At 42.5% G+C, this 13,114-nt stretch overlaps 1 protein-coding gene across 1 annotated transcript; it reads left to right on the top strand.

The window, feature by feature from the left end:
* Positions 1 to 3,230: 3,230 nt before the first annotated feature.
* LOC100773967 (serine/threonine-protein phosphatase 2A catalytic subunit beta isoform-like) lies at positions 3,231 to 6,917 on the top strand. Its single transcript, XM_035441620.1, has 2 exons — positions 3,231 to 3,348; positions 6,330 to 6,917. Exons 1-2 carry the CDS (start codon positions 3,231 to 3,233, stop codon positions 6,854 to 6,856), a joined length of 645 nt encoding a protein of 214 aa, XP_035297511.1. The 3' UTR covers positions 6,857 to 6,917.
* Positions 6,918 to 13,114: the final 6,197 nt, after the last annotated feature.

Here is a 13,114-nt window from a genome sequence, read left to right as displayed (position 1 = left end):
AGCTCATCCCAGTGTTTGGCTGTGGATCGCTGCATCTGCTTCCATCAGGTACTGGATGCAGGTTCTATGATGACAATTATGGTAGTCATTAATCTGATTACTGGGGAAGGCCAGTTCAGGCACCCTCTTTGTTATTGCTAGGAGTCTTATCTGGGGTCATCCTTGTGGATTCCTGGGAATTTACTTAGCACCAAGTTTCTCCCTAACCCCATAATGGCTCCCTCTATCAAGATATTTCTGTCATTGTTCTTCCCTGCTCCATTCCTTCCCCAACTCAGCCATCTCAATCCCTCATGTTCCAATCCCACATCCCATCTCTTCTACCCCCTCCCAGTTCACCAGGAGATCTTAACTATTCCCCCTTCCTGAGGTCCTTGATGTGTGTCCCTCTTAGGATCCTCCTTTTTACCTAGCTTCTCTGGGATTGTGGATTGTAGCCTGGTTATCTTTGGCTGTATGTCTAATATCCGCTTATGAGTGAGTGCCAAGATATCTGTTTTTTATGTTTTGAATTAGAAACAAAATTGTTTTACATGTCAACCCCAGTTCTCTCTCCCTTCCCTCCTTCCCTACCATTCCCCCCAACTAAAGCCCTACCTATCATGTACCTTTTTTGCTCCCCAGGGAGGGTGAGGCCTTCTATGGGGGGGGTCATCAGAGTCTGTCATATCCTCTGGGATAGGGCCTAGGCCCACCCCTGTGTGTCTTGGCTCAAGGAGTATCCCTCTACGTGGAATGAGTTCCCAAAGTCCACACCTATGCTAGAGATAAGTACTGATATACTACAGGAGGCCCCATAGATTTCAGAGCTCTCCTCACTGACACCCACGTTCCTGGGGTCTGGATCAGTCCTGTGCTGGTTTCCCAGCTATCAGTCTGGGGACCAAGAGCTCCCCATTGTTGAGGTCAGCTGTTTCTGTGTGTTTCACCAGCCTGAGTACCAAGTTATCTTAAGAAACAAACAACTATTTCGATGAACAAGTTCTTTTAGAGAGGCAGTCTTCTATTCTGGGACTGGGAGATGGCACTGATCATGCAACACCTGCTGTGTAAGCATGAACACCTGACTTTCAGATCCCTGATAGCCATGGAAGAGTCAGCTGTTGCTACACATATCTGTAACCTTAACCTTAAGGTGACAAGAAGACAAGAGCTTGATGGCCAGCCAGTCTAGCCAACCAGTGAGCTCTACATTCAATGAGAGGCCCGTTCAATGAGAGGCCCCATGTCAAAAATGGTAAGGTTGACAACAAGAGTGGAAGACTTGACAGTAACATTGACTGTTGTCTTAGTTTGGGTTTTTATTGCTGTGAAAAAACACCATGACCACAGCAACTCTTATAAAGAAAACATTTAATTGAGGTGGTGGCTTACAGTTTCAGAGGTTCAGTCCATTATCGTCATTATTTTCAGAATAGGAGTGTGCAGGCAGGCATGGTGTTGGCTACATCATGACCAGAAGGCAGCAGAAAGTCAACTGACTGTCACACTGAGTGAAACTTGAGAAAAATACCTCAAGCCCACCCCCACAGTGACACACTTCCTCCAACAAGGCCACCCCTCCTAACAGTGCCACTTCCTTCAGGACCATTTTCTTTCAAACCACCACATTCCACTCCCTGGTCCCCAAAGGCTTATAGCCATATCATAATACCAAAATGCATTCAGTCCAACTTCAAAAGTTCCCATAGTCTATAACAGCCCAAAGTGTGTTTCAAAATCTGAAGTCCAACGTCTCTTCTGAGACTCATGGCAATCTCTTAGGTGCAATCCCTGTAAAACTCAAAATAAAAAAGCAGATCACATATTCCCAACATATAACAGCACAGGATGTACATTACCATTTAAAAATGCAAGGAAGGGAGCATAATGAGGAAATGCCGGACCAAAGAAAGACTGAAAACTGTCTGGGCAAACTCCAAATGCTGCATCTTCATATCCGATGTCAGAACATATCCAATTCCATTCAGCTTTGTTGACCACCGCACACTTCTTTCTCTTGAACTGGTTCCACTCTGTTAGCTCTCCTCAGCAGATATCCACAACTCTGGTATCTCTAACATCTTGGGTTCTCCAAGGCAATCCAGGCTTCAACAATGGCCTCTCTACTAGGCCTCCATTCAGGGACACCCCTGCACATGCCTGGCCTCAGTGGCTTATTCCATAATTCCTTTCTTCTATCCTTAACTCTAAATCCAGAACTTCATGGTCAAAGCTGCCAAGTTCTGCTGCTTTTTGTAGTTGGAACACGGCCCTTCATTCAATGACATCTTCACTACCCTTCTATCTTTCACTACCTAAACTTGCCAGTCCTTGAACTTTAAAGAATTTGACTTTCATTAAGGGATGGAAGTTGCAAGCTCCAGGGGATGCCTGGGCTACAGAGTAAATTCAAAGCCAGACTGGGTAATATAGTGTTTCAAAGAGGATCAGTAAAAAGAAGAGGTTGGAGATGTAAGCAGTGGTTGAGTATTTGCCTGACATGTGTAAGGCTCTGGATCTGATCTCCAATAATACAAAGCAAGGAGTAAGGAAGCAAGGAAGCAACCAAGACCCTGTTTCCAAACCCAGTAAGGTTCTAGGGACTAAGATTTCAACAAATAAACTCAACCCATAGCATTTCTTACAAAGTTTAGTCTAGTGAAGAGGCAGATATTATTTACCATGTAGCAACAGCAATAAGGACATTATGATAAGTTCCACAAAGCAGACAGTGGCTTACAGGACTGGGGGATTTAGGGTACATAGAGGTTTGCATAGGATGTTTCTGGTAAAGCTGGGGAGATTAGATTGGAGTTAAAGACTTTGCCATTAAAGACCTTGCCATACAAATACGAGGCCCAGAGTTCAGAGTCCCAGAAACTCATGTAAATGCTCAGTGGCTATGGTGGTCCAGCCCTGGAAGGCAAAGATAAGAGACTCTTAGAGCTAGCTGACTAGAGACACCAGAAAGCTCTGGGGTTTGACCTTGGGATCCTGCCTCAGTGGATAAGGTTGAAGACCAATGGAGGACAGTTCCTGACATCAAACTCAGCCCTCCACATGCACATGCAACCCCTGTCCCACAATGTATGCATGCATAGCCTCACACAAATACATGCATATACCCCCACTCATGCATGTGTGCCCACAAATGTACAAAAGCAAGCATATACACATGCAGATGATGACACACCCATAAAAGGGGAGCCAGGGAAAGACGTCTCTAGAGAGATGGGATTGAGGAAAACATGGACACTGGTAAAGAGACAGACTGTGAGCCCTCTGGACATAGGAAACAGGATGAGGAAAGGCCTCATGTGGAGGTGGAAGATAATAGATGTGCTCTTGGCAGCAAGTCACACTCAGGTTGGGCCAGCCACACCCACACAGCTCACAGAGCTTCTACCTCTGCCTGCCTGTGGGCAGATACTGATAATATCCTACTTTATAGATGGCACTGACATGTCCCAAAAGTGTGTTGAAATCCACACATCTGGTATATCCCATTGCTTCACCCTCATGAATAATTCAGGGTGGTTTAATTTAGTTGCTCTGTATCAGAAGTATAGATATCATTTTTTTTCAAGACAGGGTTTCTCTATGTAGCTTTGGAGTCTATCCTGGCACTCTTTCTGGAGACCAGGCTGGCCTTGAGCTCACAGAGATCCACCTGCCTCTGCCTCCCGAGTGCTGGGATTAAAGGTGTGTGCCACTACCACCAGTAGATAGATACCATTTTAGAAAATAAAAACTTATATTTTTGGTTGTGAGCCTAGCCTTTTGAGAGCCCATCCCATATGAAGGGTCACACTCTGGCCCTGGACACATGGGGAAGGGCCCAGGATCAGCATAGGAAGACTTGGTGGACTTTGCAGAGCCCCCGTTGAGGGCCCTACCCTGCCTGGGGAGTGGTGGGTGGATGGGGTGGGGGGGGCTGGGGGTGGGGGAGGAAGTTTGGGGGTGAGGGGAGGGAGAGGGAGAAGGGACTTGAAATAAGCTTGTTCCCTAACTAGAACTAATAAAAATAAAATTAAAAAAAGAAAATAAAAACTTAAAGCAATGTATTAAAGAAATTTGTTTTTTCTTTTGTTTTGCTTCTTGGGGATTTTATTGCTGTGAGATGGCACCATGACAATAGCTACTCTTATAAAGAAAACATTTAATTGGGGTTGCTTGCTTACAGTTCAGAGGTTCATTCTATTATCATCATGGTGAAACATAGTAGCACGCAGACAGACATGGTGCTGGACAAATAGCTGAGAGTCCTATATCTTGCAGGCAACAGGAAGTTAGCTGAGACACTGGGCAGTACCCTGAGCATAGGAAACCTCAAAGCCCACCACCACTGTGACACACTTCATCCAACAAGGCCATAACTATTCCAACAAAGCCACATCTCCTAATAGTGCCACTTTATGAGATTATGGGAGCCAATTACATTAAAATTAATACATTCTGCTTTGCCCCCAATTAACTTGTAATATCATAATGCAAAATGCATTTAGTTGAACTTCAAAAGTTCCCATAGTCTATCAAATTCTCAACAATGTTTTAAAGTCCAAAATTCTAAGTCTCTTCTGCAATTCATGAAATCTCTTTACTGCAATCACCTGTAAAGATCAAAGTGCAGATCACATACTTCCAACATATAACGGCACAGGATATACATTACCATTCAAAAATGCAGGGAAGGGAGCTTAGCAAGGAAATGGTGGGTCAAAGCAAGGCTAAAAACTAACTGGGAAAACTCCAAACTCAGCATTTTCATGTCTTATGTCAACAAGCTCTCCAGGTCTCCATCTCTGTTCAGTTTTGTTGACTGCAACACACTTCTTTCTCTTAGGTTGATTCCATTCCCTGTTAACAGATCTCCTTGGCAAGTATTTCACAACTCTGGCATCTCTAACATCTTGGGGTCTCCAAAGCAATTCAGGCTTCAACTTCACAGCTTTATGCAATGGCCTTTCTAGGCCTCAATTCAAGGACACCCCTGACACATGCCTGGCCTCAGTGGTTTTCCCTAGTCTCAAGAACAAATTTTATTGCCCCTTTCTACTATCACCCTAAAGCCAGAACCATGTGATTGAAGCTGTCAGGTTCTGTTTACTGGGGCTAGAACGTGGCCGCCTTGTTCAATTACATCTTCAGCAGATTTCTGTCCCTCACTGCCTAAGCTTGCCTGTCCTGAAACTTGCTCTATAGACTAGGTTGGCCTCAAACTCAGAGATCCGCCAGTCTCTACCTTCCCAAGGGAAGGGATTAAACTGGGATTAAACATGTGCCCTACCACACCCTGCTCTAACTCCTTTGACAAGTTAGAAACTTAGCCGGATAGGGTCTTGCCATGAGGTTACCATTCCCTTTATTTCATTTCTTGATCCATTTATTTCCTTGAACACAGAATTTAGCTCTATTTTATTTCCTGGTGCTCTTTTCTTCTCAAAATTTTCATTTTACAATTTACCTTGCTCGGCCTGCTCCTTTTCATTATAAATCTTTATAAGCATGAACACGAAAATCCACAGGACAGAATCTATACCGGGATGCTTTGAGATTTTTTCTCTGCCAATGAAATTAATCCAAAACTCTTCACTTTAGCCTCAGGTAGACTCTTCAGACAACAGCAAAAGGCAGTCACTTTCTTCACCAAAATATCACAAGACCAGTCTCTAGGCCACACACTAACATTCTTCTCCTCTGAAACCTCTTGATCCTCACAGCTCATCAAATCACATTCAGCACCACTGTCTTCCATGCTCCTTCTAGTAGAGACCATTAAGCAGTGCTCAAAGCATTCCACTGCTTTCCTAACCTAAACTCCCAAAGTCCATATTTCTCCAAACAAAAGCCTGGTCAGGCCAATCACAGTAATACCCCAGTCCCTGGTACCAACTTTGTCTTTGGGTTTCTATTGCTGTGAGCAAACACCATGACCACAGCAACTCTTATAAAGGAAAACATTTAATTGGGGTGGCTCACTTACAGTTCAAAGGTTCAGTCCATTATCATCATGTTGGGGAGCATGGCAGCATGCAGGCAGATGTGGTGCTGGAGTAGCTGAGAGATCTATATCTTTTAGGCAACAGGAAGTTGACAGAGACACTGGGAAGTATCCTGAGTGTAGGAAACCTCAAAACCTGCCCCCACAGTGGCACATGTCCTCCAATAAGGCCATACGTACTCCAACAAAGCCACACTTTGGGGGCTGATTACATTTAAACTACCACACTTGCTATGTAACCTGGCCTGGTTTTAAACTCTAGAACATCCTACATAAGCCTTGTGAGTACTAGAATTATAGGAATGTACCACTGTTGGCTTAATTAATTTATTTTTTGCTTAATAAGTTTATGGTTTCTACGATGAGTGTTTAAGAAAATACGGAAATGCAAACGTTTGGAAATACTTCACTGCCTTGGTGGATGGGCAGATCTTCTGTCTACATGGTGGTCTGTCGCCACCCATAGACACACTGGATAACATCCGAGCGCTTGATTGCCTACAAGAAGTTCCTCATGAGGGTCCAATATGTGACTTGCTGTGGTCAGATCCAGATGACCGTGGTGGATGGGGGATATCTCCTCGAGGAGCTGGTTATACCTTTGGCCAAGATATTTCTGAGACATTTAATCATGCCAATGGTCTCACGTTGGTGTCCAGAGCTCACCAGCTGGTGATGGAGGGATATAACTGGTGCCATGACCAGAATGTAGTAACAATTTTCAGTGCTCCAAACTATTGCTATCATTGTGGTAACCAAGCTGCAATCATGGAACTTGATGATACTCTTAAGTATTCTTTCTTGCAGTTTGATCCAGCACCCCGTAGAGGCGAGCCACATGTCACTCGTCGTACCCCAGACTACTTCCTGTAATGAAAATTTAAACTTGTACAGTATTGCCATGAACCGTATATTGACCTAATGGAAATGGGAAGAGCAACAGTAACTCCAAAGTGTCAGAACATAGTTAACATTCAAAAAACTTGTTTTCACACGGACCAAAAGATGTGCCATATAAAAATACAAAGCCTCTTGTCATCAACAGCCGTGACCACTTTAGAATGAACCAGTTCATTGCATGCTGACGCGACATTGTTGGTCAAGAATCCAGTTTCTGGCATAGCGCTATTTGTAGTTACTTTTGCTTTCTTGAGAGACTGCAGCAATAGGATGTAAACATTAACACCTGTGAGTCCAGTTGACTTCCACTTAGCTGTAGCTTACTCAGCATGACTGTAGATGAGGATAGCAAACAATCATTGGAGCTTAATGAACATTTTTAAATAAGTACCAAGGCCGCCCCTCTTGTTTTGTTTCTTTTCAGGGATACCATTTAATTTAATTGTATGATTTGTCTGCACTCAGTTTATCCCTTCTCAAATCTCAGCCCCACGTTGTTCTTTGTTATTGTCAGAAAACCTGGTGAGTTGTTTTGAACAGAACTGTTTCCCTCCTGTAAGATGATGTTACTGCACAAGTCACCACAGTGTTTTCATAATAAACTTGAGAACTGAGAAAGTCAGGTTTGAATTGTATCAGTGGGCACGACTGGTGCTGTTTATTAAACAAGATAAATCAATTGATCAATTTTGGAATTTGTAGAATTCCAGGTAAACAAAAATAAAGATCAAGGCCACTGTGTAACCTCTCTGGCAACTCCTTGGCATTCTTCAGAAGAACTTGGGGACCTGTTTGTCTGACATATGACATATACTGCAGTTTGTCTTGTTGCTGGCCTGCGCTTGTGAAAGGAATCTGTGCTGCTTCAGTAGGACTTGATTGTTAAACCATAGAACTTGAGAGTTTGTTTTTAGGATTTTAATTAAAATGGCATGTTTTCAGGTAGAACTTAACAAACTAAATGATGTGTCTAATTAGTGTAGTTTCTGGTTATAAATATATTGCTATGTATATTTCATGACTAAAATGATTGACAGAATGGTAAGTTCTTAACAAACATTTGTACATTTTTTGTCAAGTCATGTGATCTTAGAGTTCAATTTGTCTCAGATAAGCTGTTAGTTAGAACCTTAGCCTGTGTTAAGTTCCTTGAGTGGTAAATCAGTGAAGCCAAGTAGAAATGGGTTTTTGGGTTACGGTTCATGTTTTGTCCCAGATCCAAGAGTGGTGCCTGAGTGCCATGCTCAGTGAATAATGAGTTTTTTCCTACTATTCTTTGACTTGGCTTAAAAAAAACAACAACAACAACAACAACAAAAAAAAAAAACGAAGACAGTTCTTCTGTGGGGACTGAATATTTGCTATTTTAAGCTACCTGGACAAACATGAGGATGCTTAATTATTACTGTGTGAGTGTAGTAAATAAATGTTTCCTTGCTTTGTAAAAAAAAAAAAAGAATTTCATATAATGTATTTTGATCATATTCACTTTCCTCTTTAGACTCCTCCTAGAGCCACCCCTTTGTCTACCCACCCAACATTATATCTTCATTTTTAAGCCTATCAAGTCCAATTTTTGATGTCCATATGCTCATGGGTATAGGGCCATCCACTGGAACATTATCAACCTACAGGGTGACCATGCCCATAAAGGAAACTGACTCTCCTCCCAGCAGGTTTAAATTTCCAATAGCTCCTCAGCTAAGTGTAGGACTTCATGCCCACCTCCCCCCACCTCCACCCTTATTCCATGTTGAATCTGCCTTGAGCTTGCCCAGGCCTTGAGCATGTTCTCACAACTAATGTGTGTTCAGATGTGCAACTTCCCTGTTGTATCTGGAAAACAGTTTCCTGGTCCACAGCTTCTGTCTCTTACCATCTTTTCACCACCTCTTTCCTGATGATCTCTGACTGAGCCTTGGAAGGAGGGAACATGGTATGGATGTCCCCATCTGTGACTAAGCACTCCACAGTCTTGTATTCTTTGAAATTTGAACAGTTGGATGTCTGTGTTAATCACACCATCTACTGCAAAAAGAAGCTTCTTTTATAGGAGTTGAAAGATGCACTAATTCTAAGTTCAGAGATAAATCATGAGGAGTGGGCTCAATACTATTTTTCATTAGCAGAATAGTAATAGTAGTAGTAGTAGTAGTAGTAGTAGTAGTAGTAGTAGTAGTAGTAGTAGGTTCTCCTCTAGGGCCCATGACATGTCTAGGCACGGGCTTTCTGGCCCATAGTGCTGCCAGGTTTAGGTTCCATCTTGTGTAGCAGGTCTTAAATCCAATCAGAAAGTGGTTGGTTACTCTCATGACAGTCATGCAGCTATTGCACTTGTGGGCAGGTCTTGCAAGGCCAATCATTATTGTAGCTCACAGAGTTCATAGATAACAAAATTAAGGATTACTGTCTCCTTCAGGAGAGTATATAGCACCTTCCAGCACTATGAAGCTAGCCAGTAGGGAAGAAGCTGCCAGGTTGGTACTAGCTTAATTTCTCCATGCCAACAACTCCAAAAGAGGAAATCCATTCCTGGCATTAGGTTTTTTATTTGCTAGTCAGTGGTTTCTCATAGGACCACTGTCAACACATTGTAGGATAACTTTATGTAAACTATCTCTCTCTCTCTCTCTCTCTCTCTCTCTCTCTCTCTCTCTCTCTCTCTCACACACACACACACACACACACACACAGAGACAGAGAGAGAGATAGAGACAGAGACAGAGAGGAAGAGAGAGAGAATTATCTATAGTACTATTTGGACTTTTCATAAGGTCCTTAGGGTTAGTTATCCCACCCTTTATTTCTTCCTTCACTCACCCTCACATTCCCTACTTAATTTAACCCTTCCTGTTCTATTATTCTCTTTTGCCACCTCTACACCACTGTGCTCTATCTCCCCTACTGTGGAAGCCCCCACTCTAATTCTTTACCAGTTTCCTGACCTCTATGGATTTTCCCCATAAAACATACATATCTGAAGATTCAAAACTGATCCAAAAATGAGAGAAGATGCAACATTTGTCTTCTTGGGTCTGGGTTACCTCGCCCAGAATGAGTGCTTCAAGCTCCATCCATTTACCTGCAAATTTTGTAATTTTATTTTTCTTAATGATTTCTGAATGATTTCATTGTGTGAATATAACAATTTTCATTATCTATTCATCATTTTATGGATACCTAGACTGCTTCTTTTTCTTGACTACTGTTAATAGAACAATAATGAACACGAATAAACAGGCATCTCTGTAGTAGGATATAAAATCTTTTGGATATATGTCTGTGACAGCTATTCTTGTTTGTCAACTTGACTACACCTGGAACTAACTAAAACCAAATGACTGCACACACCCATGAGGGATTGTTTTCTTAAACATTTGAAGTGAGAAGATCCACCTCTAATCTGGATCTTTGAGATGGGAAGATAAACCTTTAATCCAGATCTTTTAAGGTAGAAAGATTTACCTTTCATCAGGATCACACCTTCTGCTGACAGTATGTATAAATGACATGGAAAAAGAAATTTCTTTTTCTTTTCCTGCTTGTTCTGCCCTTGTGTGAAGTCCATTCCTTCACTGGCATTCTAGCATACTTCTTTGGGACGCCAACAATATACTGAAGACCAGCTGAGGCCTTGTGAGCTGTACAACTACTGGATTCTTGGACTTCCCATTCATAGACAGCCATTGATGAATTAGCTAAACCACAGCATGCAAACCATTCTAATAAATTTCTCATATATATATATATATATATATATATATATATATATATATATATGAGGGAGAGAGAGAGCTCTTGACCTGGTATTGGGCAGGCCTTTGTGGAAACTGAACATTTGACAATGGGCCACCAAGTTACATGTGATCTGAGCTGTCTATCATGAGTTGGGTATTGCCTGACTCACCAAGTCACAAAGTAGGACATTCACAGCAGCAATCCATTATCAAATGGAAGTGATAGGCTGAGCAGGTCCTGAAGGCACAAGCAAGTTACATGAATTTGCCCAAATGCCTATGGTTTCTACTTCTGTTATAATGCCATCCGCTCTCAAGTGTGCACCTATAGCCTCATGGGGTGTGCCCTATGATTGGCTGAATGAGGAACAGAATATTTGGGCCTGTTTTACTGATGGTTCTGCATATTATGCAGGCACCACCCAGAAGTAGACAGAAGTAGCATTACAATCCCTTTATGGGACAACCCTGAAAGATACCAGTGAGGGAAATCCTTATAGTGGGTAGAACTTTGGGAAGTATATATGGCCATACATTTTCATTGGAAGGAGAAATGCCAGAATTGCTCACTGATTCATAGGTGATAGCCAATGGATTGGCTGGATGGTCATGAACTTGGAAAGAATATGATTTAGAAAATTGGTAAGAAAGACATCTAGGGAAGAAGTTTGTGGACAGGTTTCTCCAAGTGGGCAAAGGATATGAAGATATTGTGTCTCATGTAAATGCTCATCAAAAGAAAGAGGAGTTATACATATGTATAGTTGGATATTTATTAGGGCTGAAGGCTCACAAATAATGACACAGAGACTTACTATCAAAGATTGTCCTTAGCTTAGGCTTGTTCCTAACAAGTTCTTATAACTTAAATTAACCCATATTTTTTAATCTATTTTTCCACAAGCTTTGTTACCTTGATAGAGGGAGCCTTTATGGGGTTAGGGAGAACCTTGATGCTAGGGAAATTCCCAGGAATCCACAAGGATGAACCTAGCTAAGACTCCTAGCAGAGAAGGTGCCTGAACTGGCCTTCCCCGTTAATCAGATTAATGACTACCCTAATTGTCATCACAGAACCTACATCCATTACCTGATGGAAGAAGATGCAGTGAACTAAGCCCTCTGAATGTGAGTGACAGTTATGTAGGGGCAAGCCCCTGGCAGTAGGACCAGGATTTATCCCAGATGCATGAACTGGCTTTTTGGATCCCATTCCCTGTGGTGACATACCTTGCTCATGCTTGATACAGTGGGGAGGGGCTTGGTCCTGCCTCAACTTGGTTTACCAGACTTTGTTGACTCCCTAAGGGAGACTTTATTCCTTCTGAGGAGTAGATGGGGGTGGGAAGGGGGGAGGGGGGGGATGAGAGAAGGGTAGAGAGGGGGAACTGAGGTTGGTAAGTAAAATGAAAAAAATTAAATAAAACAAACAAACAAACAAAGCCATGGCTGGTCCATCATGCTGAGCCTGCTGAAGCATCACCATGAGCAAGGTCCATTTTACTTTGGGTTGTCAGCTCGCAAATAATGACATGGAGACTTATTATTGATTATGAAAGCTTGGCCTTGGCATGGGCTTGTTCCTAACTAGTTCGTATAGCTTAAATTAACCCATAATTTTTAATCTACATTCTTCCACGAGGCTTGTTACCTTGTCTCTGTACTGCCCATCCTGCTTCTTCCACATCTGGCTGGAGACTGCCTTTCTTCCTCCCAGAGCTCTCTGCCTGCCCAAAAGTCCCACCTATACTTTCCTGCCTAGCTATTGGCCATTCAGCCTTTTACTACGCCAGTCACAGAAATACGTCTTCAGATAGGATTATCAACTAGATAGGACCACCCATTTTGTGGAAGTCAGCCTCTTTTCCCACCTATTCCTGTCATTACCCAATGGGCCATGAACAGAGTGGTTATAGTGGCAGAGATGGGCTTATGCATGACCACAACAATATGGACTACCTCTCACCCAAGCTGATCTGGTTAAAACTGTTACCCACAATGAGTCCCAGATATGGTACCATTCTCCAGGGTAATCAACAAGTGACCTGGTGGCAGGTTTACTAAATTGGACCACTTCCTCCATGGAAAGGACAACACTTTGTCCTTACTGTCAACTTTCGCAGACCTGTGCAGATCTGGTCTGCTGGACCTGCAATCTGAGGACCTGAAAGAATGGGGTAGAGCAGAGCAGTGGTGGCGCACACCTTTAATCCCAGCACTAGGGAGGCAGAGGCAGGCGGATCTCTGTGAGTTCGAGACCAGCCTGGTCTACAAGAGCTAGTTCCAGGTCAGCCTCCAAAGCCACAGAGAAACCCTATCTCGAAAAACAAAAAAAACAAAAAAAAACAAACAAACAAAAAAAAAAAAAGAATGGGGTAGACTACATTCTAATGCTATAGATGACCTTACTTTAGTTTTGTGCACTTTTATACAAGAATGTAACAAATAAAACAATGATTCAAGGAAGGTTGTTTGAGTTCAGACAAACGTGATA

Source organism: Cricetulus griseus, chromosome 3, assembly GCF_003668045.3.
Source record: "Cricetulus griseus strain 17A/GY chromosome 3, alternate assembly CriGri-PICRH-1.0, whole genome shotgun sequence".
NCBI lineage: Eukaryota > Metazoa > Chordata > Mammalia > Rodentia > Cricetidae > Cricetulus > Cricetulus griseus.
Note: the sequence above shows the minus strand (reverse complement) of the source record. Positions and strands in the feature narration are given on the sequence as shown.